This window comes from Pundamilia nyererei, unplaced genomic scaffold (genome assembly GCF_000239375.1).
Source record: "Pundamilia nyererei isolate P.nyererei 1_Seehausen unplaced genomic scaffold, PunNye1.0 scaffold00057, whole genome shotgun sequence".
NCBI lineage: Eukaryota > Metazoa > Chordata > Actinopteri > Cichliformes > Cichlidae > Pundamilia > Pundamilia nyererei.
In genome coordinates this window covers 1,495,911-1,518,881 of record NW_005187458.1, presented here as the reverse complement: position 1 = coordinate 1,518,881, position 22,971 = coordinate 1,495,911, and the positions used below count along the sequence as shown (strand labels likewise).

At 46.4% G+C, this 22,971-nt stretch overlaps 5 protein-coding genes across 8 annotated transcripts in view; 2 read left to right on the top strand and 3 right to left on the bottom strand.

Annotated features, from left to right (window-relative positions):
* Positions 1-6: 6 nt before the first annotated feature.
* On the bottom strand, positions 7-3,355 carry LOC102214610 (ADP-ribosylation factor 4). The gene is made up of 6 exons (XM_005734211.2): positions 3,123-3,355; positions 2,524-2,604; positions 1,756-1,865; positions 1,050-1,121; positions 833-958; positions 7-195 (listed from the first exon to the last, which is right to left on the bottom strand). The coding sequence occupies exons 1-6, from the start codon at positions 3,187-3,189 to the stop codon at positions 109-111; spliced, it is 543 nt and encodes a 180-aa protein (XP_005734268.2). The 5' UTR covers positions 3,190-3,355; the 3' UTR covers positions 7-108.
* Positions 3,356-4,048: 693 nt separating this feature from the next.
* Positions 4,049-7,273, top strand: gcc1 (GRIP and coiled-coil domain containing 1). 2 transcript variants are annotated; one of them, XM_005734209.2, is made up of 4 exons: positions 4,049-4,261; positions 4,437-4,848; positions 4,972-5,625; positions 5,768-7,273. In XM_005734209.2, the coding sequence occupies exons 2-4, from the start codon at positions 4,477-4,479 to the stop codon at positions 7,025-7,027; spliced, it is 2,286 nt and encodes a 761-aa protein (XP_005734266.1). In that variant the 5' UTR covers positions 4,049-4,261; positions 4,437-4,476; the 3' UTR covers positions 7,028-7,273. The 2 variants fall into 2 exon arrangements, with proteins under 2 accessions (XP_005734266.1, XP_013766628.1); XM_013911174.1 differs by having other exon boundaries at positions 4,391-4,848.
* A 479-nt stretch (positions 7,274-7,752) lies between these two features.
* dennd6b (DENN/MADD domain containing 6B) lies at positions 7,753-12,953 on the bottom strand. 2 transcript variants are annotated; one of them, XM_005734205.2, is made up of 20 exons: positions 12,705-12,953; positions 11,862-11,900; positions 11,743-11,785; positions 11,550-11,659; positions 11,393-11,473; positions 11,203-11,308; positions 11,035-11,114; positions 10,895-10,957; positions 10,753-10,808; positions 10,542-10,664; positions 10,360-10,455; positions 10,125-10,219; positions 9,904-9,969; positions 9,767-9,831; positions 9,608-9,697; positions 9,449-9,502; positions 9,264-9,373; positions 9,082-9,184; positions 8,934-9,008; positions 7,753-8,402 (listed from the first exon to the last, which is right to left on the bottom strand). In XM_005734205.2, the coding sequence occupies exons 1-20, from the start codon at positions 12,855-12,857 to the stop codon at positions 8,271-8,273; spliced, it is 1,740 nt and encodes a 579-aa protein (XP_005734262.1). In that variant the 5' UTR covers positions 12,858-12,953; the 3' UTR covers positions 7,753-8,270. The 2 variants fall into 2 exon arrangements, with proteins under 2 accessions (XP_005734262.1, XP_005734263.1); XM_005734206.2 differs by having other exon boundaries at positions 12,402-12,770.
* Positions 11,218-19,653, top strand: lta4h (leukotriene A4 hydrolase). 2 transcript variants are annotated; one of them, XM_005734208.2, is made up of 20 exons: positions 11,218-11,272; positions 13,267-13,378; positions 14,605-14,735; positions 14,813-14,933; positions 15,375-15,443; positions 15,607-15,711; positions 15,803-15,855; positions 15,938-16,010; positions 16,236-16,376; positions 16,470-16,493; positions 16,588-16,658; positions 17,291-17,402; positions 17,501-17,645; positions 17,723-17,826; positions 18,026-18,096; positions 18,176-18,230; positions 18,308-18,403; positions 18,469-18,551; positions 18,641-18,745; positions 19,347-19,653. In XM_005734208.2, the coding sequence occupies exons 1-20, from the start codon at positions 11,247-11,249 to the stop codon at positions 19,483-19,485; spliced, it is 1,836 nt and encodes a 611-aa protein (XP_005734265.1). In that variant the 5' UTR covers positions 11,218-11,246; the 3' UTR covers positions 19,486-19,653. The 2 variants fall into 2 exon arrangements, with proteins under 2 accessions (XP_005734265.1, XP_005734264.1); XM_005734207.2 differs by lacking the exon at positions 11,218-11,272 and having other exon boundaries at positions 13,139-13,378.
* A 1,694-nt stretch (positions 19,654-21,347) lies between these two features.
* Positions 21,348-22,971, bottom strand: part of LOC102215548 (protein-methionine sulfoxide oxidase mical3b-like) — a 31,772-nt gene continuing 30,148 nt past the window's right edge. Inside the window, exon 31 of the mRNA XM_013911145.1 lies at positions 21,348-22,885. Coding sequence (XP_013766599.1) covers positions 22,701-22,885 — 185 coding nt within the window. The 3' untranslated portion in view covers positions 21,348-22,700. The remainder of the gene's footprint in view (positions 22,886-22,971) is intronic.

Below are 22,971 nucleotides of genomic sequence, written 5' to 3'. Positions count from 1 at the left end.
AAAAAGAAACATGGAGCGATGACACGCTCCTTCTCCTCCTCTTCCTCATCTGTACACGGTGACATCAGCGGCTGAAATCAGTCTGCTTTCTACTTCCTGTCAGGTGGTCTAACGCTTCGACAGCTCATTGGACAGCCAGTCCAGTCCCTCGTACAGACCTGTGCCCTGCGTCGCACAGGTGGCCTGCACGTGCCACTGAAACACACACAGATCAGCATCGGTGAGCAGGCAGGTACAGGGAGCACACACAAGTGAGTTTACCTGTCTAAACAGATTTAGCTCCATGAGTTTGTGACCCCCGAGTGGATTTTCTAACAACCAATGAGGATGCAACTGTAAAATTAAAACCCAAGGGTTCCGCCCACTGGCACTGACATCACAGATTACCAACAGAGGGAGATATTTTATTTCAAGCCAACATGAAAATACTTGCGATTACAAAGACATTATCAACACTTTACATGTACATCCATATCAGCCACCCAACTTAATCGATTCTGATGATTAATGGAATTATTTTTGCTCACTACCCACATGGCTTTAAATATATAATTTCCCCCTGCTGGTAGTGCAGATTACTGCAGCTTCAACATGAAGCTTTGTCGCGATATCGGGTTGGCTGATGTGCTCAGAGCGCTACCACTAGAACAATGCTTTGAGCTCATTTGAGGTCACCCCACTGTCTCCTGTTTTGTATACTGATTGACTGATTATTGATTTCACAATTACAGAACTGAGCAAGAAAAAAAGCTGAGAACTTAGATCGTCAGTCAATAAACCATGGAGGGAAACATGAGAAACAGAACTGTGCGGGTGGGTTATTGATCCTTACGGTTCTGCTGCGCAGGCTGTGCAGACCCAGCTTATCGGTGAGCTCGCTGACACCCATGGCGTTCGGGAGATCCTGTTTGTTGGCGAACACTAGAAGTACCGCGTCCTTCAGCTCGTCCTCCTGGACCTGCACAGAGTCATGCGACATACAGTCAGTGGTTTCCATGACAATCATGAGTCTAATGATGCGTAACTGTAAAGTGAACAAAGGGACTGACCATCTTAGAGAGCTCCTCCGCCGACTCGGCGACTCGCTCCCTGTCATTACTGTCCACCACGAAGATCAGACCCTGTGATCAATACATCAGTCATCGATACAATTAATACATCAATACAGTGACTAATGGATCCTGCCCACAGTGAAAGTTTGTGCTGTGTTTGTCGTGCTGCAGAGTCAGGGACCTAAAATAAGCTCCTCAGGTGTTTCTGAGGGGGAACGCAGCCGTGTTAGGATAACCTGCGCAGGTCTCATGTTTGACTTTGTAGACTGTTCAATAACTCATTTCTTTTATTAACATGCATATACACATAAATGTCACTTCTATTCGTACACATGTTTGACATTCTTCAATGTATTTTATACTTTTAGATTTATTTGTATAGAATTATTTCAATGGACAGCAAATCCACTGCAACTTCATTCAAATATGCACTCACTGTTCTGATAAATTATGCTATTCTACTCTATTCTATGTGACTTACTGCTAAAGAAGAGCTTTATGGATATAAAGATATGATGAGATAGAGGATATAAATGAGGATTTTACTATAGATGAATATCTCAGGACAGATCAGATCAGTGAGGGGTCACAGAAGAAAACCTCTCATGTATGTCCACGTAAACATAACTGAACCTGAACGTCTCGTTCCTCAGAGAGAGAAAAGCCCCACACCTGCCTGCACCTGAGAGTTCCGCTTCTGTACCTGTGTGTTCTGGAAGTAGTGTCGCCACAGAGGTCTGATCTTGTCCTGACCGCCAACATCCCAAACTGTGAAGCAGATGTTCTTGTATTCGACTGTCTCCACGTTAAAGCCTGAACACACAACCACACACACACACAGAGTTGTGAACAGGTGACTCTTTGTCAAATTATAAAGAAAAACTTTTAACGACCTTCAAACATTCCAAGTCACAGGAAATGGAATCACTGACAGGAAACTACACATCCCATCAGCCCACTGAGAACCAACAGTAAATATCACAGTACAACAGTGACTGTAACAGTATATAATGTTAGAGTGAAGCAGTAGCACTGAAATACCTGCACAGAGGAGGTCTATAAAAGTTTGTTTCAGTTCTCCATGATTGTAGTTTTAATGGTTACATATCTACAGCTGTGTAAACGTTGGTGGTGTGTATAAGTTTAGTTTGTATTTACCTGCTTTAACCGTTTGTTTTCACCATCGTGTGTGTTTGTCTGCACTTGTCTGCATCATTTGTGTTTCTTGTTTTGGTACTTTATTTATTCAAACTAACAGGTGACTCTTATTCTAAAAGGTCACTTGACCTGTAGACGCAGACTTTTAATTTGAAATGAGAAGTTTAAAGGAAATTGTGCAAGTGCAAGCACACCTGGCGAATCCACACTGAAACCGATCAGATCTGATCAATATGTTTAAACCACCTGACTACACAGCCGGCTGATTATTGATCACATGACCTCATCTTGTCCCTGAGTCCTGATGACGTACCGATGGTGGGGATGGTGGTGACGATCTCTCCGAGCTTCAGTTTGTAGAGGATCGTAGTTTTTCCAGCAGCGTCCAAACCGACTGAAACACACATCAAAGATTAATCCCACATTAATTAAATGTTTCACAGTGGTTCAAGTTTAACCCGAGATTACTTAAACCTCATACAGTGAATAAAGACTAATCTGAGATTACTTAAACTTAGATCAGAGTCCAGCTGCTGGTTTAAAGCTCAGATCAAACCGGGTTTAATGTTTTTTATGGACTTAATAAAATGACACCGGTACAGTTTTAAGCTTAACCCCAGATTAAAACATTTTAACCCCAGTTTAACCCCCGTCTAGACCCCAATTTAACTAGGTTTAACGGACTGTTTTCAGCCTGCTTCCTTCCGTTAGCTCCGAGCTAACAGCCTCTTGCTTCTCCGAGCCGGACTTTTGCTTCTCCCTGCACGGGAAGATCGGGCCCGCGGTCCGCAGGACTCGGCGAGCGGGTTCCTAGTAAAAATGAGTCGGTGTGTGGTGCTGGTGAGCCCGCGGAGCCGCTTGCAGCCGCCCCGGAGCCCGGCCGGTTAGCTCGTTAGCCTAGCCCCCGCTTACCCATCAGGATCCTCATCTGTTTCTTCCCGAACAGTCTGGAGAACAGCGACGAGATTGTGAGGCCCATGGCTGCGGAGAGGAGGAGGTGGCAGGTCACACACTGACGGCGGGTAGAGCCGGAGATCCGGGAGCAGCAGTGGAATGGAGCCGAGAAGGCGCGGAGCAGAGCGAACTGAGGGCGCAGCTCCTCTCGGTGCCACGTCCAGGCCAACGCGGAACAAATGACGTCACTGCTGCGCTTAAAAAAAAACTTTATTAACAGCATAGCAAACACCGCGGCGTTCACTGTTCGCTCAAACACCGTATATTCGAGCTCTGCGCATGAAGTGAAGTTCATGAGCTGCGAGGAAGACTTTCGGCTCCGGGACAGCCATTTATATTAATACGTTTCATTTATATGTATATGTGTCACTATGGTCACGTCATTATACAACAGAACATAACAAAGTGAAATACACACGTACTGATTGTGTGACAGTGCTAAAAACATATATGTGTGTAGAATAATAAAGCGTTTTCTATTGAAGAACGGAGGAGCAGAATTTAATACACAGAATCATGAAAATATTTTCAAGCAATGATCAACCAACAAAGTTAAAATTAAGTTCTAATAAGATTATTTTTAATCTATTATTTTGTTTTTTTGTTAATCATAGTTCATTTCTAAAATTTGTACAAAATAAGAAAAAAATGTTTTTTCCCAATAAACAATCAATTCAAAATACTGTATTGCTTTCAGAAATGTTAAACATATTAATGGTAAATATATATATCTGCTTTATTGGTTGTGTTTGGCTGTTTATTTAATTTAAATCAGTGAGTTTTTAATTTAAATCAGCTAAAAAAAAAAAAATATCATCCTATTTTGCATTTTCCTGACGTCCGTGAACAAAGTAGTAAACTCCCGCCTCCTCCGTCTCAGTCCCTTCCGGTTCGGTCCAACATGGCGGCTGTTGACAGATGAAGCTTTGAGTCGGATTTTACTCATCGATTAGGTCGATTATTGACCAACTGTGACGGACAGGTTGTGAGTTTGTGATCCGGATCGAACCGGTTTGTCGGCGCAGTGTGAGGAGAGACGATCAAAGCGGCGGAAAAATCAATCAGAGGGAGAAACAAACACTGAGAAACAGAAAGAGGTGAGAAACTGTTTTCCTCCTCCTTCTTCTTTTGTGTTCCAGCACAAAGTTTTAGCTTCGCAGAAACCATCCATCGATAATTGATCGATGAGTGCTCTGAACAGCTGTTCTCCGTTTCCCCTCTAACAGGAAGTCAATGCTAAGGTTCTGTTCATGTTCTGGTGTCTGTGATCAGAGGCTCACCTGGACAGACCTGGTCAGACCTGGACGAGGTCATGGAGAAGTTCGGGATGAGCTTTGGTGGCGGTCCGAGCAGGAAGGAGCTGCTGGACACGGTGGAGTCCCAGAAGAAGCAGCTGATCCAGTACCAGACCCGCTTTAGGGATGTGGTCCGGGCCTACAAGAGCCTCCTGAAGGAGAAAGAGGCACTGGAGGCCAGCCTTAAGGTTCTAAGCGTGACCCAGGACCTGGACCTGGACCTGACCCAGAAGGGTTCGACCATCGCAACACAGGAGCTTACTGAGGATGGCTGCTCGCTGCACAGCGAGGACAGCGTGGACACGGCGGCGTCTCTGGACATGGCCAGTGAGCCTACGAGAGGCGACCAGAGCGAGGAGGACCAGGCAGAACTGGGAGGAAGGCTGGTGGTATGTTCCTTTGACAACTGAACTTAAATCACCAGAACACAGTTAGAACTTGATGACATCACCATCGCCATAACGCTCTGATGATGTCATGTCTTATTCTCTGACTCCATGTTTGTTCTGCAGGGATCTGAACCCGATGGCAGCTCTGAGAGTGGCAGCGTGGGGACAGAGCAGCAGCAGGCTACACCCCCTCCCAGCATGGAGGCAGACCGCAGAGTCGCCCAGTTGAAGAGCCAACTGAGCACGCTCACAAGCTCGCTGGCCACGGTGACACAGGAGAAGTCGCGAATGGAAGCAAGCTTCCAGGCTGACAAGCGGCAGCTGAAACAGGAAGTTGAAGAGCTGCAGGAACATCTGGTCTCCGTGACAACACAGCACGAGGCGGAACTGCACAACCTGCAGCAGCAGCTTGCTGAAAGTCGCGCTCGCATCATTACGCAGCAGCACGAGCGCGAGCAGGAGCAGGGGGACCACGCTCAGCAGCTCCGCGAGCTACAGAGGCTCCTGCAGGCCGAGCGAGACCTCCGGCAGGACGCTGAGCTCCACCTCCAGGATGCCAGCACCGCCCTGCTTGTAACATCACAGGCCATGGACCGGGGGACGGAGTCCGAGGCTCTCCTGCACCAAGTCAAGGAAGAGAGAGACGAGCTGAGGCGGAGGCTGCAGGCTGTCGAGGAGGAGCAACGAATACCCGACCCCAGAGTGGACGAGCTGCAGCAAGAATTGAACAAGCTGAAGAACCAGGTCCAGGAGCAGGTCCAGCTCGAGACCCGCAAGGTGAGCCCAGAACCAGGTCCAAACAAAGTCCCAATCAAACAGGTCCCAGTGAACCTGGTTTAACCACATTAAACAGTTTAAGCTCTAACAGACCAGGTAAACTAGAACAGGAAGTGAGGTCATCTCTGTGTTCGTGTTGCAGGTGTGCGATGCAGAAGAGCGCGCTCGTGAGCGTGCTCAGTCGGCAGAGGCTCGGGTGGCGGTCCTGGAGCAGCGTGTATCGGAGCTGTCGGAGCTGCTGGGCTCGTGTGAGAAGGCGAGGCAGCGTGACCAGCAGGCAGCGCAGAGACTCCGCGATCGTGTGCTGCAGCTTGACACGGAGAACAAAACACTCGCCATCGCCACCTCGAGCAGGGTGACCTCTGACCTCGGGCCAGACGAGCAACTGGACGTGGGGGCGCTGCGGGAGAAGCTGCAGAAGGTGAAGAAGTTGCTGCTCCTTGCGGCTCAGAGGAACCCCGACCAGAACATCCAGGACCTGGAGGTGGAGCCGGGTGCAGATGCGGCGGCGGCGGCTCTCGCCTATCAGCAGGAGCTGCGGCAGCTCAGGGATGAGTTTGAGCGCTACAAGGTGCGAGCGCAAGTGGTTCTGAAGAACAAGAACGCCAAAGATGGCTGCCAGGCACGGGAGCTGGAGGAAGTGCGCGACCAGCTTGCTGAGCTGCGTGAGAAGTACATAAACCTCCGCATGCAGAGTGACGAGGCCGAGGTCTGCCACCGCCAGCAGCTTGATGAGCGCCAGCAGCAGGCGGTGTCGCTGCAGCAGGCACACCGGCAGGAGGCGGAGCGTCTGGAGGCACTCCACCGTGACGAACTGTTGCAACTGGAGGCGGAGCTTCACAAGCAGCGTGAGCGCACTATGGCGTTGCTGGATGAGAAGGACCGCGAGCTGGAGAGGCTGCGGGCCGCTGCCGCCACACTCAGCTGGTCCAATCGTGCTCATAACACACCCGCTGACCCTAAAGAGAATGGCCCTGACACAGAGACCGACGCAATCAGCCAGGCACTGCGGCAGGCCACACCCAATGAGTCAACACTGCTGCTGTATGCTGAGCAGCTCGCACGTAAGGAGGTGGAGGTGGGTGCACTGCGGCGGCAGAAGAACCGGCTGGAGGAGGACACGCGCCAGCTGCAGGCACAACTCATTGCAAACGCCGAGCGCCATGATGAGGAGGTGGCAGCCCTGCGGGACCGCCTCGAAAAACTGATCCGGGACCAAAGCCGCGAGGGCGCCAACATGGAGTACCTGAAGAACATTGTGTACCGGTTTCTGACGCTGCAGGACGCCAACGGGCGCCAGCAGACGCTCACTGCCATCCTCACCATCCTGCATTTCAGCCCACAGGAGAAGCAGGATGTCACGAGGCTGCAGGGCAGCACCTGGTGGGTGGGACGCAGGTAGAGCACCTGAGGAAGAAAACACTCACCTGCAGGAAGAACACCTGGACATCTGAGCCATTGAAGGCATGGCTTTGTGCTGCGCTTGAGGGCATTGTGTTTTTCATCTTCCTGGTGTTTCTCTGACGGTTTGCTGCTCTCTGAGCGTCTTGTGACTTCAAACACTACAAACACGTTAACATGTGACCTTCGCTGGTCAATCAGCTGATGTATATTTTTGATTCAGATTAAAATATTTTTCCTGCTTCAATCTGTGTCTGAGCGTCAGTGAAGTGCCTTGATGATGACACAACTCTAAATACGATTTGCCTGGTCCAGCCTCTTCAGGTGAGATCACCTGTCTACAGCTGCAGTTCCTGCTTTTACCAGCCTCTGATTGGCTCTGGTCTGAAAAGGTGAAGCTAAATTCACTTAACAGGTAGAGTGCAAACTGTACACGATGGAAAAAGTTGATTTGTGAGGAACAGTGAACACACCTATGTCAGATTACAGGTAAAGGTGTTTTTGAAGCCTGAAGCTTTGTTTTATTTCATGTTTCTGACAGACATACACACGTCACACTGATCAAATACTTCACCACTGAGCTTCTCTAACATCTGTCCACATCTACAAACACTGCCTTCAGGTGCACAGAACAAAGACAGAAATGTTCATAAATGTGTTTGCACTGATCTTCACTCAGACGTTCAGATGTGGAGCCTTAATTATTTTTATATAAAATAAATAAGGAAAGAGAAAGAATCAGGAGGTTTCCTTCTCGAGGTCTGAAACTGAAGCATTAAAGAGCAGCAGCATGAAGATCAAAGGCTTATGATGACGCCGTCAGACCACAAGAAGTTACATTTCACCATGACATGAGAGGAAACTTAAAGCCTTTCTGTTCAGTCTGAATCCTGGAGGACATTAAAATAAAACAAACATGAATAAAAGTCAGAGGACAGGAAGTGCTCAGACTTTAATTTCAAAATAAAGGTTTACAAACAAACAGAAAGTGGAGCTTCATTCTTAGTGTTACATTCCGTTTGTGGAGATGATAGAAAAATACGACTTCTGTGAAACACGAACAGCCTGATTCCACCGTCAGAGAAACCAAAACAGAGCAGCAGCTCGATGGAGACAGGTAATAAAGTTTAAATAAAATTTAAATATTCCAAAAACTGAAGATTTGAGCCGATGTTGGTTTTTCTGTGGAGTGTGAAGATGCTGATGAACACAAGCGTGCGTCCTGGCTGTGGGGTTAGCTGTCGTCACGGTGACGCGCCTGTGCCGAGCACAATCTGCAGGTCGGCAGGCAGCGAGCTGATGATGGAGGAGATGAAAGAGTCGAGTTTGTCCATCACACCGTCTCTGAGCTGCAGCTGCTGACGCCGAGCTTTAACCTGAAAAGCCACACACACTTCCTGTCCTCAAAAACTAGACTTTTGACATGAAACCAACAAAGAAGAAGCAAACGATCCTAGTTGCAGGCCACCACCTCACTTTGGATTAAACCCAGATAAGGATCCTGAATTATTATCATAGCTTCATTTTCATAACAAAGTTTCATCTCTAAGCTTTAAAACAAGAAACCAGAAAATATTTTTCCCCCAGTCTCCTCTGTGGCCCAGGGCAGCATCATCTCCATCACAAATATGATGGATTTTACCCCAAACATGAACTTTTATTACAGGCAGACGTCCCAGTGTTAGTGAACGCTTTAGCGTCCATGGTCAGTGAACGCATTGTCAAGTCCAGCTTCAAACTATCAAACCATCTCACTTTTGATTTAACTCTCAGGTAACTAAAATCTTTTTCACCTGCAGTTTTAAGTTTTACTTCTTCAAATTAATTTTTATCCTAAGCTTTTTATCGGTAACACAATTTTACATGACACTTTTTTCCTGTCTAACAAACTTCCTGTTGGAACTCACCAGCTTCTCTCTGAGCTTCAGAATCAGATCCACAACCTCCACCTCAGACTTGTCTTTGGTCCATCCCAGCAGGTCCTGCAGAGGACACACCTGGATTAGGGGCTGCACAGCTGGCTGATGGTCGAGCATTTTCGCTCAGATAACTTACCGCATCGCAGATGACCTCCAGGTGGAGACTCTCTAGCTTCTGTGTCATCTCTCGGTGGCGGTGACGGTACCAGCCGTCAAAGTTTGGAGACCTGAAGAACTTCCTGAGATGGAAACAGGAAGTAGAAACTTAAAGACAGGAAGACAGAAAACACCTGGATCACTCACACCCGTGAGGCTCACCTGTACAGTCCTATCCAATCACCTCTAAGCAGAGAGGTGAGCTGCGGGCCCGCATGGTCCAATGTGGACAGGAACTCGTCCTGACTGAAGGGGCGGATCTGAGGCGGAGTCTGAACGGAAACACAGGAAATGTGTAACACAAGACAGCACTGTGACCTCATCACCACCACTCATTTCCTGTTTACCTTCCAGGGTGTAACGGATCTCTGCAGGGGCATCAGACTCGCCATGTAGCGTTCCTATTAGACAAAACACGCTGCTTACTGAGAACTGCTCTGTGATTGGACAAGTTATGCTTACATCATAAAGTACAGGCAATGCGAGCTGATTGCGCAACTACTTGCCAGGGGGATAATGAAACTCTGCGTGAGCTCCAACAGGTGTCGCCTCAGGATGGCGCTCTGCACCTCCGACGGCCGCTTCCTTTGGATCCCCTGCAGGTAAACAGTCAGTCAGCGACACTCTGCATTACCTGTGTGTGCGGTGTGCTCAGGTGTGCTCACCTTCAGCAGCCTCTTGATCAGGATCTTGTCCTTGTGCAGAAACGTCTTGTAAGCCGTGTAGATTCCTGCCAAAACAAACCTTCAGCATGACAGACATCTACCTGAGCTCAGGTACAAACACGCCCCCACCGGCTTACCTGGTTTGGTGTCAAGCGTTTTCAGCTTAGAAAGTTTCTTCACCTTCACCTGCTTCGGTAAATCACCTGGAAGACATCAGAGACAGCACGCATACGTGATTAAAAAGGTCACAACAAGAACGGCGAAGACGATCTGAACAGCACACGCCTGACAGCCATGGCACATCACAGAAACAGGAAGCTCACAGTGAACACGCAGGAAGAGGAGGAATACGGCGTACCTGCCATCTTGACCTCTCCCAGCCGGACGATGTGAGGCCAGCTCTGAAACGTCTTGATGAAGAACGGGTTGGTGACGCCCAGCACGACGCTTGGTCTGAACAAGAGAAGAAGAAACAGGTAATCACACGTGAGGCTGGAACATCTGTCGACCGCTTTCCTAAACTTAGGCTTTAAGTGTCCCAAGGGTGTGTTTACAGCACAGGTGTGTTCAGGCTCCAGGTGAGCATGACTCACGGCGCCTGCGTCCTGGTGGTGTACTCCCTGAACTCGCTGTCATGGATGGTGAAATAGGGTCGGAAGTCGCAGCAGAACTTCAGAGGGCTGATGGAGCTGTGGACACACACCGTTATCATGGTAACAACAGAAACACCATATTCTGATTGGATGCTGGGGGCTCGTTGTGACCCCTCAGTTACCTGATGAGAGCCAGGACTGTTTCCGAAGAAACGGTGGGAGATGGAGCCATAACGACAAGCGGCTCCCCGAGCAAGGTAAGTTCCCAGAGCATCTGCAGGTGGATTAGAATGGACTGGAAACACCTGAGCAGGACACAGGTGAGACTGAGATTAACCAATCAGAGAGCACACCTACACTTGAGAAACATAGAACACCTTAACGAGTACTGACTTAAACAGGTCCAGCTCGTGGATGGTGGGCAGGAGGGTCGGCACCGGCAGCAGGTTCTGAGCATGCATACAAAAATTTTTTATTAACAACAACAACAACAAGAATAAACATTATTAACAAGATCAAAGCAACAAGACCTCACCTCTTTAGCCGTCTGTCGCACCGGACTTCCCCCAGGTTTGTCGAATTTAGAAGGAATCCTCACCTGAAACATGAGACACACAAACACCTGTAAACCACATCCCTTCTGTCACCTGTGAGCCAGGCCACTTCTCTCCTCACCTGTAAGATAACGCCCATTACGGGCAGGTTGAGGGTCTGCCCAGGTACAGGTGAAGGCCATTGGTCGATCTCGTTACAAACTACGGGGATGAGCAGAGGAAAAACACGTTAAGGGCCATTCTGAAACCTGATTGGCTCCCAGATATGATCCAAGCATGATGTGATTACCTGCTTCAAGGCAGGGCTCATGCTTCTCAAAGAACTCAGGTGCAATGGTCTGCATCAGCGAGTGGAACAGGTGAGTGTATGGCAACCTTGACACCAGCACCAGGGACTGAAACACAGAGTCAAATGACTATCACCATCATGACCACCTGTGAGCAGGTGAATACAGGTGAACACAGATGTGTTTGGTGACCTTCTGGAAGTAGCCCCTTTTCACAGAGACGTCCTTCACTTGTCTGAAGTAGACGTAACCGAAGAAATGCGCCGTTTCTCTCTGACAGACAGAACAGAAATGTTACGCACCTGTGAGGCTGAAGCAATCAGCCATTCAGGAACCAGGTGAGTCTCACCTGCAGTGTGACGGGAGCGTCACGGTTGTAAAGGTCGTCTCTGAGCCTTGATGTTCGGCGACCGACAGACTGACGGAAGCGGAAGCTAAACTGAGTGTCCCCAAGGCACCCTGGGAAATAACAGACAGCCCACGTGACCTCTGACCTCCAACCTCTGACACCTGCAGTATTAATTAGCATTACCTCAGCTTACCTGAGTACGAGTCGGGGAAGGACAGGTAGCAGATACTGGTTTTCTGTCAACACGAAACAGAATCAGTGAAAGTGTAATCAACAACACTTACAGGTGATCAGGAAGCTGAAGATATTTACCTCTTTCTCTGTCAGCTTCACATCTTGAGGATAAACCAGCTGAAAGTAAACACAGGGGAAAATATTTCAGAATCTGCAGAAAATTCTGACGTTTTTAAGTTTTTTCGATCTGAGATAGCAAGAGAGGATTAATTTAACTTGCATATCGCCCTTCGTTATTCACAATCTTCTGATAAGCAGTTGCACAAAAAGTATAGTCTATAATATTTGAAACACTTCAGGTAATCGATTGGTTCTATGATGAGCTCAAGAGCAGTCTGATATTGTTATTATTTGTATTATATTACAAAATCTATCAGAATAATAATGAGAAAACAATGCGTTTTTTAAAACACGGATTGGTGCTTCTAGGCCAACATAGCTGTCTTTAATCCACAGATACAACTCCTTGAGTCCCACCACCAAACCCAGAATCCTGCTGATTTTACTTCTGCTGCCTTCCACGGATCCTTAACTGTCTCCTTCATTCAATGTCTCAGTCATTACCACCTGTTCTTTACAGAGTATTCACATTTTAACACAGCATTCATCTTTATTTACCTCCACCATAAACGGAGCAACACCAGGTACAGGCAGGACAAGGCGAACACTGAGCGGTCAGATTTTTACGCTGATTGAATGAAAGCTGAAGAGAGGAGAATGTTTTCAGCCTGGTGTTTACCTGTTCAGGTGCGTTTCTCCACAGGTCACATGTGAACAAAGAATTCGGGGGGTTTAAATGGAGTTTGGTACAGACAGAGGAGCGGCTGTTTTTCAACTGAAATTACTCATCAAACCTCCGATCATCAGTGATCATTCATCATATCGATCACTAGCTATGCTAGCGATGCCAGGCTAACGTACCTCAATTGCTTGTCCGAGCTCCAAGTCGAACGTAACGACGCACGCGCACTCCAACCAGGAGGAGAAGCGGGCCCACCGGCTGCGGCTTTCCGCGCGCCCCGCCTCCTCCTGCTTCTCGTGTCGGGGAGAACCGGGACCGTCAAATGGGTCCATCACGACCGGACCAAAACGGCAGCAGCTCTGCGCATCACCATCCGAGCCTCCATCACCATCAGCGGGCAGAAGCCGGAGAGAGCTCCCCCTGTTGGACAAGAGAGAATGAACCCACACACACCGCTGCTGGAGAAAATCAAAGGCTGCCGGCTTTTATTTATTTATTTTACTAGTTTCTACTGATTTTTACTGCCTGTTACCCCAACAAATACATCCACACAAGTTTGATCTCTTATTATGAACAAATCACTGCTTTCTGTAACTTATTACTTTTATTGTGAAAAGGCCGGATGCGTGCGCAGCGTGTTCCGGTAGATTACCGGCCGCGCTCAGCTCGGCTCTCCAGTCTCTCAGCTGTAACCGGACTGAACGTCATGTCTGACCCGTGCTCCTTCTCCTCGTTCACCAGGTGCGTCACCAAGCACCTGCACCTGCACCTGCACCTGGACTTCGACAGGCACGTAATCAGAGGGAGGGTGGCGCTGACTGTGGAGGCGCTGGAGGACCGATTCTCTACGCTGGTAACGTCAACGGGACGCGGGGGGTTAGCCTCGATCTAACTGAACCTTTAGTGCTCACCAGAGTCCAACTAAAATCCGCTGGATTTAAGGGGAGTGCGTGCTTAGAGGCGAGCACGAAGAAGTAACGAGCCGGGTCACACTGACGGTTCCTCGGGTGTTCCTCTGTGATCCGGCACCGTGCAAGCGTTAAGGTGTGCCTGATGATTAACTTTAACCTCGGGGAGTACCGGTACCTTAATTCCAGCTGTTTTTAAATGGAGTCTGGTGTTAAGGCGTTTTTACAGACTTATAAAAACAGTTTGTCACTCAGCTTTAATAAACTAACCTTACTGTTTTAAAACGTGATTTCACAAACTGAAGCTTCACATATTTACGATCTTTAAAACTAACTGTGATATAAATCATTTTTACTTAATTATTGATCTTTATTCACGTCGCATTTAAATTGTGACGCTGTGTGACATCCTCGAGCTTCGGGACTGATCGGGTTTAATAACTGCTTTATTAAAACAAACTCGTTAACTTTAACCTGTTGTTTTGGAAAAACTGTGACAGGTGAGTATCTTTCAGATAGAACAGGTGTGTCCAAGTTCTTTAAATTTCACAGAAGCCTGCACCCCTACTGGAATCTGTGGTTCAGTTCACTGTCTGTGGTTATTCTTGTGCTTTGTTACTTCACCATCGACTCTCACCTGTGAGTGTCAGATTTCAAATTTTGAATCAGTTCTGTAAATATATTCAGAGCATAAAAACTTAAAATGGCTCTTTTCTGGATGGAGTTTGGCGTGACACCAGTCAGCTGAAGCCGTAGACTGAAGTTTAGTAAAACAGGTGTGCAGGAGAGCAGACTTTTCACTTATTTGTTTTTAACAGTTTTCATAGCTCAGGTTTGATTCTGCAGCTGCAAGACGGTCGCCTGTAGAAAGGTAAATGTAACATTAAGCCCCCAGTGGTTTTCTGTCTTTCTACCTCCGTAATCCCCTCCCTTTTGCACCCATCTTTGGGTGCATGGTTGCTTAAGAGGTTAACCCTCACCTGTCCATAAGACAGACAGATAGACACACAAGTAAAATAAGGTTTTCTTTGAATGGACTCTGGTGTGACGTGGCTCAGCTTTAAGACAGAGTGTGTAAGGTGACCTTTGTGCAGGTAGGACAGGTGAATATTTATCAGCAGGTTCAGGTGCTGACACAGCAGCTCGGTAACTGGGGTTTTCTGTACCACAGACTTTGGACAGCAGTGACCTGAGCGTGGTGTCGGTGACGGCCAATGGGCAGCCGGCGCGCTTCAGCCTAGGGCCCAAACACAGCTTCAAGGGGACCCCATTGGAGATCACGCTGCCCTTTGACCTCTCCAGGTGACTCCGCCCTCCACTCTCTCTGTCCTTATGGCCTGTCTTTTCTAATTAAATTCTAACGTCTGCTGTCCAATCAGAGGGCAACATGTGATTGTGGAGGTGACCTATGAGACGTTTCCATCAGCAACAGCACTGCAGTGGCTCACGCCTGAGCAAACTGCCGGGAAAAAGCACCCCTACCTGTTCAGCCAGTGCCAGGTGAGCCATTTACCCTCACCTGAGCTGTATCCAATATAAATGATTAAAAATTTCATGTTTAAATTTGAATTCAGAGAAATTCTAGATTTTTTCTCTTTTGAAACCTTTTTTAAGTTATAAAAGGTTAAAATAAAAGTTTTAAACTGAAGTTTACTGTAAACATATTTTTGGTTGATTACACCTGAAACGCTGCATACGAAAACCTTCAACAGAAAGAAAAGTTCCACTTTTTGTGGTTTTTCTGTGAACTGTTGAAACTTTGTGAAACTGCAACCATTAACAAACTACTTCCCTGTTATTCTCGTTTTCTACCTTCTTCAAACTGATTTCACTGCTTTGTAAAGTTTAAAGCCTCAGTCTGCTGCAGAGCGTCCTCTGTACAGACCACCCCTGAACACAACATGCAGCTAATAGCCTTGTGCCCTCTGTGCTGTCTTACAGGCTCATCACTGCAGGAGCATGATCCCCTGTCAGGACACCCCATCCATCAAGCACACCTACTATGCTCAGGTAAACAAACACCACTGACAAATTATCGATGATTAAAATTATTAATAATTGTTAAAAAAAAAACACCTGAACAACATTCATAGCATCACCTCAGTGCCCAGAGCCTGATATTAGTCTCTCAGGTGTGTACTTGTATGTATGTGTGTGGGTACCTGTCCCTCAGGTGTCTGTCCCTAAGGACCTGGTGGCGGTGATGAGTGCAGTGAGAGATGGACAGGAAGTCGATCCTCAGGATAGTGGTCGGATCATCTACAGGTTCAGGCAGACGGTAGGGGGAGTCTCTTTCTTCTCTTCATCACCTGACATCATCATCACCAGGCCTCAGGCGTGACTGTCCTCTGTTTGACCTCTGATCTCAGGTGTCTATGCCTTCCTACCTGATAGCCATTGTTGCTGGAGCTCTGGAAAGCAGGTACAGATTGTCTTACCTCTTCTGATGTCACAGCATCAGCTTCAGCAGGTAAACTTAACTCTGTGCTCTGATTGGTTGGCAGGGAGATCGGGCCAAGGACCAGAGTCTGGTCGGAGAAAGAGTTTGTGGACAAAGCAGCGTTTGAGTTCTCCGAGGTGAGAACCACAGACACACTGAGGCCACGCAAACAATGGAAAGGAGACACACAGAACATGAGAACATACAAACATGAAAATATGAGAACATGTAAAACATACAAACATGAAAATATGAGAACATGTAAAACATACAAACATGTACAACATGAGAACACAAAAAAATGTAGAACATGCAGGACATAGAGAAGCTGGAGTGATGTTCGGGTGTTCCTTGTCTTTCAGACCGAAGCCATGCTGAAGACAGCTGAGGAACTGGCTGGACCGTATGTTTGGGGTCAGTATGATGTCCTGGTTCTCCCTCCATCTTTCCCCTACGGCGGCATGGAGAACCCATGTCTGACCTTTGCCACGCCCACCTTGCTGGTACGTACAAACAGGGGGCCAATCAGGTTGTTCATGATGTGTCAGTGTCATGAGACTGTTAGTTCTGATCAGCTATTTCCTGTCTGTTTTCAGGCTGGAGACAAATCTCTGTCTGGTGTGAGTACAAGACTCTTCCCACCTCACCATGTGATCATGCATTATAATTAAATTACCTTCCATTCCTGTCTGTGACTGTGCATGTGTCCTACAGGTGATTGCCCACGAGATCTCTCACAGTTGGACTGGAAACCTGGTGACCAACAAGACCTGGGAGCATTTCTGGTAAACAAACAAACAGGTGGAGCTCAGCTCAGGGGTCTCAGGTGTTTGCAGAGACGTGTAGAGAACCCATGGACGCCTCAGAAGATAAAATCTTAAAACCAGTTTTGAGACATGCTCTAAGTCACAAAACCCGATGCAACAGAACAGGCCCACATTTGCTCAGGTGTCCAGGCACTGTGTAGGTTTTCAGAGTGAAGTCACAGCTTTGGGACAGACACTTTGTGGAACTTATGGGTTCTCTGAAATGGGATCAACTCATGGTGGGGTTGGTTTATCTGGAAAGATTCACTCTGAGGTTAGCTGAACGAAAATCATCCAGGGTTCGACTTCACAAAAGCAGAAATCATTAAGAAATACCAGCGTTTGAGGGTCAGGTGATGCAACGTATTGGCTGACCCGTCCCCACTGCTGACCCGATAGCTCGCTGAGACCGTCCTTTTGAAAATCTTTGATTTACTTTGGTTTTCACAAGGAAAAATTCAGACAACTGTTACAGCTGATTGACACACAAAGTGGTGGGAAATACTGTAAAGGATTACCTAGGCAACCAGACATTGCATTTTCCACTGTCGGCTCCAACAAGATGCTTATTATTACGTCATTATTTGACGTCAGCATGTTTGTACCTTCAGGCTGAACGAGGGTCACACGGTCTACCTGGAGAGGATGATCGGCAGGTGTCTGGAGAGCGAACAGTTCAGGCAGTTCAAAGCCATCGGAGGCTGGAAGGACCTGCAGGACTCGGTGAGAACTCAAACATTACACACCTTCACCTGTGTCACATCCACAGTCTGACATGAGGCACGTTTTCCTTCCACTCACCTGTGCTCATCATATCTCAGGTGAACACCTTTGGAGCCAACAACCCTCTGACCAACCTGGTGCCCAGCCTGCAGGACGTCAGTCCTGACGATGCCTTCTCCTCCGTGCCGTACGAGAAGGGCTTTGCTCTGCTGTATTACCTGGAGGAGCAGCTGGGAGGGCCAGGTAACACCTGCACACTCCTGCACACTCACCTCTTTCCTGTTCAGTTGCTGACACACCTGTTGATCTGTTTTGCTCAGAGGTGTTCATGGGCTTTGTGAAGTCGTACATCCAGCGGTTTGCCTACAGCAGCGTCACCACAGAGGAGTGGAAAAACTACCTGTTTGCCTACTTCAAGGACAAGGTGAGGAACAACTGGACACTCAGGCAGAGTTACAGTGACTGGAGGGAAGGAACATCAGCTTGGCAGGTTTTGGTCAGAGGTCAGATTGTTACAAGAAAAGACAAATATTTACAGGGTGATCAGGCAGAAACTCCAGATGTGATAGATAGGTGGGTTCAAAGGTCAAGATGGAGCCTTGAGATGAGTTTTTGTGTCTCAGGTGGACATCCTGAACAAGGTGGACTGGAACGCCTGGATGTTCACACCTGGGATGCCTCCTGTTAAACCTCAGTAAGTACTCAGACTTCCATCTGGTCTCTGATTTCTAAAAACAATCTGATTCCTTTGTCCTGATTGGCTGTTGTTTCAGATACGATACCACGATGGCTGACGCCTGCAACGCTCTCAGTCAGAAGTGGCTCCAGGTGAGACCTGAATCTGGTGAGGACTCTTGAGTGATTTTATGTTCAGGCTCAAAGCTCCATCCTCTGTCCCCGTTCAGGCTAAAGACCAGGACCTGAACAGCTTCAAGCGGTCCGATGTGAAGACTCTGTCATCCCACCAGGTCATCGAGTTCCTGTCACTGCTACTGCAAGAGGTAACCACACTCCACATTAACTCCCTACAGTCCACTTCCGTTCACTCACCTGTTCCTTCCTTCAGGATCCGCTCCCTCTGACTCACGTGAAGAAGATGCAGGAGATTTACGATCTCAACGCCTATATGAATGCAGAGATCCGCTTCAGGTGAGTCTTTCAGCAGGTATAAATGGGACTTTCATTTTAAAACCTTCCCCTCCTTAAAGCCTCTTGGTGATTGGCTGTGCTCCCTCCAGGTGGCTGAGGCTGTGCGTCAGGTCCAGGTGGGAGGAAGCGGTTCCACTAGCGCTGAAGATGGCGACCGACCAGGGCAGGATGAAGTTTACACGACCACTCTTCAGGTCCTTACACTTCAACAGTAGTTTCACTAGAACAAAACTTCACATCACTGACCTTCATGTTTGTTTTTACCGTTTGTTCTATTGTTTCTTCTGTGTTTTTACTGTGCCTTTACCATTTTTACCCTTCCACTTTAAAGACTTATGAGGTATTATCGTCACCCTCCCGGGGACGTGGCATGAACACCTAAGTTTGTGAGTGTGATAACTCGAGAACAAGATGACATAAGAGTTTCAAATTGGTCCCATAGCTGTATCTACTAAAATTCTCAGACGAGATCAAGCTGACCTTATTGGCCTTATTGCCAAGGTCAGAGGTCAAGTTTTCTAAAACTCTTGCAATGCAATAACTGAAGAAGGTTATCTAGGGTTTTCAAATTGGACCATAAGTTTCTACTAAAAATCTTGGATAAGTTTGAATCTGACTGACCTCAATCTCAAGGTCAGAGCAAGTTTTCTGAAAATCGTGTTAATCTGATAACTTGAGAACACGGTGATGTAGGGTTTTGAAATTGATACCCGAGGTGTGTCTGCTAGGAGGCAGCACTGATTCTCTTACTGTGTTTCTGCTGTTTTAATCATTGTGGCTGTGCTTCATCTTCAGGGAGGTGTTTAACTTTGAGAAGTTTCGTGATGAAGCTCTTCGAGTGTTTCTGGCTCATCGAGCGGGGATGCACCCGGTCACCTCCGGACTCGTCTCGAAGGACCTGAAGGTGGACGTCAGCAACGCCGCCAGTCAGTAACAGCAGAAACGAGTCCAGAACCAGTCAGAGACCAGTACCGATCAACTTCAGCGCCAAAGCAATATTATATCACAGCTGTTATTTCTTGGCTGGTTCTCTCTGATGAAAGTTTAATTGAATCCTCTTTTTCCTTTTTATTCCTTTCAAATATTTCGTCTTCAGCAGAAAAACAAGACGATTTTATAAAGAAATAAACTGAGTAAACTTTGGATTCTTGTTGTTCATTCAGATCTCAGCTGGGGTCACACAGGTCGTGTGTGATCGTGTGCTGTTTGTAGTTTCAGTGTTTACATTTTCACTTTATTCTAATTGCACAAGTAGAAAATCGCTGGGGTTTTTATTATTTTAGGCATAAAAGGTATAGAAATGTCTGAAATACTTAAAAGCAGGTCTTAAGTGTTGCTTTAAGCATTCATAGAGGATGATTTGTGTTTCACACTGAGCTTAGCATCCCTCACACTGATATGTGTCAGTAAGTATTCACACTGATGCAAAAAGAAGACCTGCAGTAACTGGCCAGAGAACATACAGGAACAAAGAGCTAACAAATCAGTCATCTGGAATTATACTTTTAAGGTCACCTAATCTGGTGATCAGTGTATCTCAATATCATGAAAAATTACCTCAAATATTTGAATTAAATCTCTAAAAGGAAGTGTGCTGTTTCTGACCACTCCAAGCGTCAGGACATAGCTTGTTAACTTATTTAAATGTTCATTCAGATCCAAAAAGTCTGTTTACTCTCCTCTACCTGACATCCAGACTCACTTTGAGTATAAAAGCCACCTGTTCTGAACTCACAGTGATGGAAACCTTAAGATAAAGGAAACATAACCATCACAGTGCTGTGCTGTCTTCACTGCTTTTAATTCTTTTGGCACTGAAAAGTAATTACCTTCAGATGACGACTTTGATGTTTGTAAAGCTGCAGTGTCAGACCTGAACATGAAGAAGGTTCACGTGTTGCGATAGAAATCTCAGAGCTTACCTAACACCACTGAACAGACAGTTTGAGGAAGAAAACAAAAGAATGACAACATTCAGAGGTCAGAGCCTGTAATTCACTTCCTCTTTCAGTTGGAGCATTAACAGGACAAACGTTTCACCATCATGTGTTGGGAAGTGTGAAGCCACAGAAATAGTTACACAAGCATGCTCGAGAGGAGGAAGGAGAGCCGGGGCACCGCTGAGAGACAAAATATTTTAAATCTTCTAAACTGAAACCTCTGACATCAGACTGACATCTGCAGAAACAGGATGCTGTCAGAGGGTTTTCAGGCTGTTCAGAAGAATTAAACATCTGGTCTTCAGTTTCTGTTGGAAACACAGAAACTGCCAGACTGGAAGTTCAAACTACTGGAACATCTGGTGATCCAAACAGCTGTTTGTTACTAGTGTACAGGCTCAGATGCTCTACATGTACAGCTTTGAGCTTGAGATCTGTGGACTTATTTGTCGCTTTTAAAAAACAGTTAAAAACTCATCTTTTTAAACTTTCTTTTGGTAAATTTTTTGTTTTTATGTTTAAGCTTCTGTGAAGCACTTTGTGATTTTTATCTTGAAAGGTGCTATACAAATAAAATTTTACTTACTTACAAACTGAGGCCTGCTGGAGGACAACCAGCATCACCTGCAGGTCAGGTGATTTATTTTTTACTCTTCTGTGACTGAAGCTTACAGATCTTTCTCTCACTGTGCATTGAATACAAAGCTGTAGAGGAGTCACAACTTATGTTCAACAATCAAATGTTATAAGGGAGGAATGGTTCATCGATCTTCTCAAAAAAGCTTAATGTGTTTGTATTTAATCATAATAATAAAATGTAATTTCTGAGCAGAAATGAGCAGAAAATGAGCCAGAATGTCAGAAATGAGAGGTTTATTTCACAGCACAGAGTTACAGTAATAACCATCATCGCCGCATGAACACATGTTATTGATCAGGTGGCAGGTAAGGCACACAGGTGATCTGATGGCACAATCAATAATCAATTAGATAAAAATGTCATTGAGGCTGGGTCACATGGTTCATCGGATGTTTTAAAACATTTTTTTTATTAAATATTAAAGTTTGTGAAATGCTCAAACATCTTTAGTGAGTCTTAGCTTATTTTAAGAGTTCCTAAACTTTATAAAAGAGTTTTAAAAACAGTGATATGAGACCAGAGGGTTCGGCCTCAAAGGATTTAAATACACTGTTTTAAATGTTTTAATATCAGGTTTAATATCTAAAATATTAGGAATGGGTCCAGTTCCTGTAGACAACCAGTTTCTAGTAGAATTAATTTGATTTATTAGTCTGCCTGCCTATTGAGCCCACTTTTGAGTTCTTGAACTCTTGCTGTCTAGTTTTTATATTTTACTCCTGACTGCTGGGGTGGAGCCTCCACAATTTTGTTGTGCATGTACAATGACAGTAAAGGGCTATTGTATTCTACTGTATTCAAACATTTGACACACAGCATGTAATTAATTAACTAGCATCTGAGACTGTAAACTCCTCAGGAAAGAGTTTACTGAGCTCAGATCAGAGGAGTTTACCCCTGTTGTCAGTAGAAAGAATGGAGTTTTAAGATAGCTCAGCACTGAGAGCTGAAGTCCACCTTTGTGTTCTCTCTCGAGGAGTTAGAGATATTTAAACTCTGCACCAGGATAAGCTGCACAAACACGTCTTCATTTAGATTAGCTTACTTTTACTCCAGGTAGCAACAGTGGGTTATGGTAGCTGGTTAGCAGTAGCAGTAGCATGGTATTGGCTAGCAGCCATGTCAGTGTTCCATCACTATAGCTAATACAGGCTGTTAGCATTAGTACTAACTCCTGCAGTCAGAAAAGTGGAGTTTTTTCCCATCTTCTCTGGCTTGAATGACATCATCACACCTGATTGGATGGTTCAGTTCAGACCATCCTGTATCTGTTTGGGTTCTGCTGGATTTAATCCATCAAGCTGCTCTGATGACTAACTTCTAAGGAAACATTAGAGGTCAGCTGATTTCAGACTAAGACATCCTGTTTCTGCTCGTGGGTAGTTTTTATGAATCAGTTTTAAAAAGTTAATAAATGTAATTGTTTCTCTCCACCTGGACTGTTTACCTGCACTAAACCAGACTCTCCTCAGGTCAACTCGACAGTTTGCAGTTTTAAACATATCATCCCTGCCTGCGTCCAGGTGGGTTTAAAGACCTCTGACAGGTGAGACAGAAAGTCTGACCGCCTTAGGTCCAGGTGAGTCCCAGTCCTCCGGACACCATCAGCTGCTCCAGGTCCCTGTCTTCCTGTCGCTCCTGCAGTCTCTGCTCCTCCAGCAGGGACACCAGAGAGTCTCTCTGCTCAACCACCTCCAGCATCTCCTCCAGAATCAGACGCTCCTCAGCCAGCTGCTCCTCGTCCTTCAGGTGGTCTGCATGCGCGTGGGCACACACACACACACACACACACACACACACACACACACACACACACACACACACACACACACACACACAC

What these genes read in the sequence shown, in the direction of transcription:
- LOC102214610 (XM_005734211.2), bottom strand. Translation starts at nt 3,189, where the DNA reads ATGGGCCTCACAATCTCGTCGCTGTTCTCCAGACTGTTCGGGAAGAAA. An exon ending in ACAGATGAGGATCCTGATGG is followed by an intron (nt 2,605 to 3,122) that starts GTAAGCGGGGGC and finishes TGTGTGTTTCAG; the next exon opens with TCGGTTTGGACGCTGCTGGA. An exon ending in ACTACTTCCAGAACACACAG is followed by an intron (nt 1,122 to 1,755) that starts GTACAGAAGCGG and finishes TATTGATCACAG; the next exon opens with GGTCTGATCTTCGTGGTGGA.
- gcc1 (XM_005734209.2), top strand. Translation starts at nt 4,477, where the DNA reads ATGGAGAAGTTCGGGATGAGCTTTGGTGGCGGTCCGAGCAGGAAGGAG. An exon ending in AACTGGGAGGAAGGCTGGTG is followed by an intron (nt 4,849 to 4,971) that starts GTATGTTCCTTT and finishes TTTGTTCTGCAG; the next exon opens with GGATCTGAACCCGATGGCAG. An exon ending in TCCAGCTCGAGACCCGCAAG is followed by an intron (nt 5,626 to 5,767) that starts GTGAGCCCAGAA and finishes TTCGTGTTGCAG; the next exon opens with GTGTGCGATGCAGAAGAGCG.
- dennd6b (XM_005734205.2), bottom strand. Translation starts at nt 12,857, where the DNA reads ATGGACCCATTTGACGGTCCCGGTTCTCCCCGACACGAGAAGCAGGAG. An exon ending in CTTCCCCGACTCGTACTCAG is followed by an intron (nt 11,660 to 11,742) that starts GTAAGCTGAGGT and finishes GTTATTTCCCAG; the next exon opens with GGTGCCTTGGGGACACTCAG. An exon ending in AGAGTTTCATTATCCCCCTG is followed by an intron (nt 9,503 to 9,607) that starts GCAAGTAGTTGC and finishes TTTGTCTAATAG; the next exon opens with GAACGCTACATGGCGAGTCT.
- lta4h (XM_005734207.2), top strand. Translation starts at nt 13,148, where the DNA reads ATGCGTGCGCAGCGTGTTCCGGTAGATTACCGGCCGCGCTCAGCTCGG. An exon ending in GCTGGAGCTCTGGAAAGCAG is followed by an intron (nt 15,856 to 15,937) that starts GTACAGATTGTC and finishes ATTGGTTGGCAG; the next exon opens with GGAGATCGGGCCAAGGACCA. An exon ending in TTGCCTACTTCAAGGACAAG is followed by an intron (nt 17,827 to 18,025) that starts GTGAGGAACAAC and finishes TTTGTGTCTCAG; the next exon opens with GTGGACATCCTGAACAAGGT.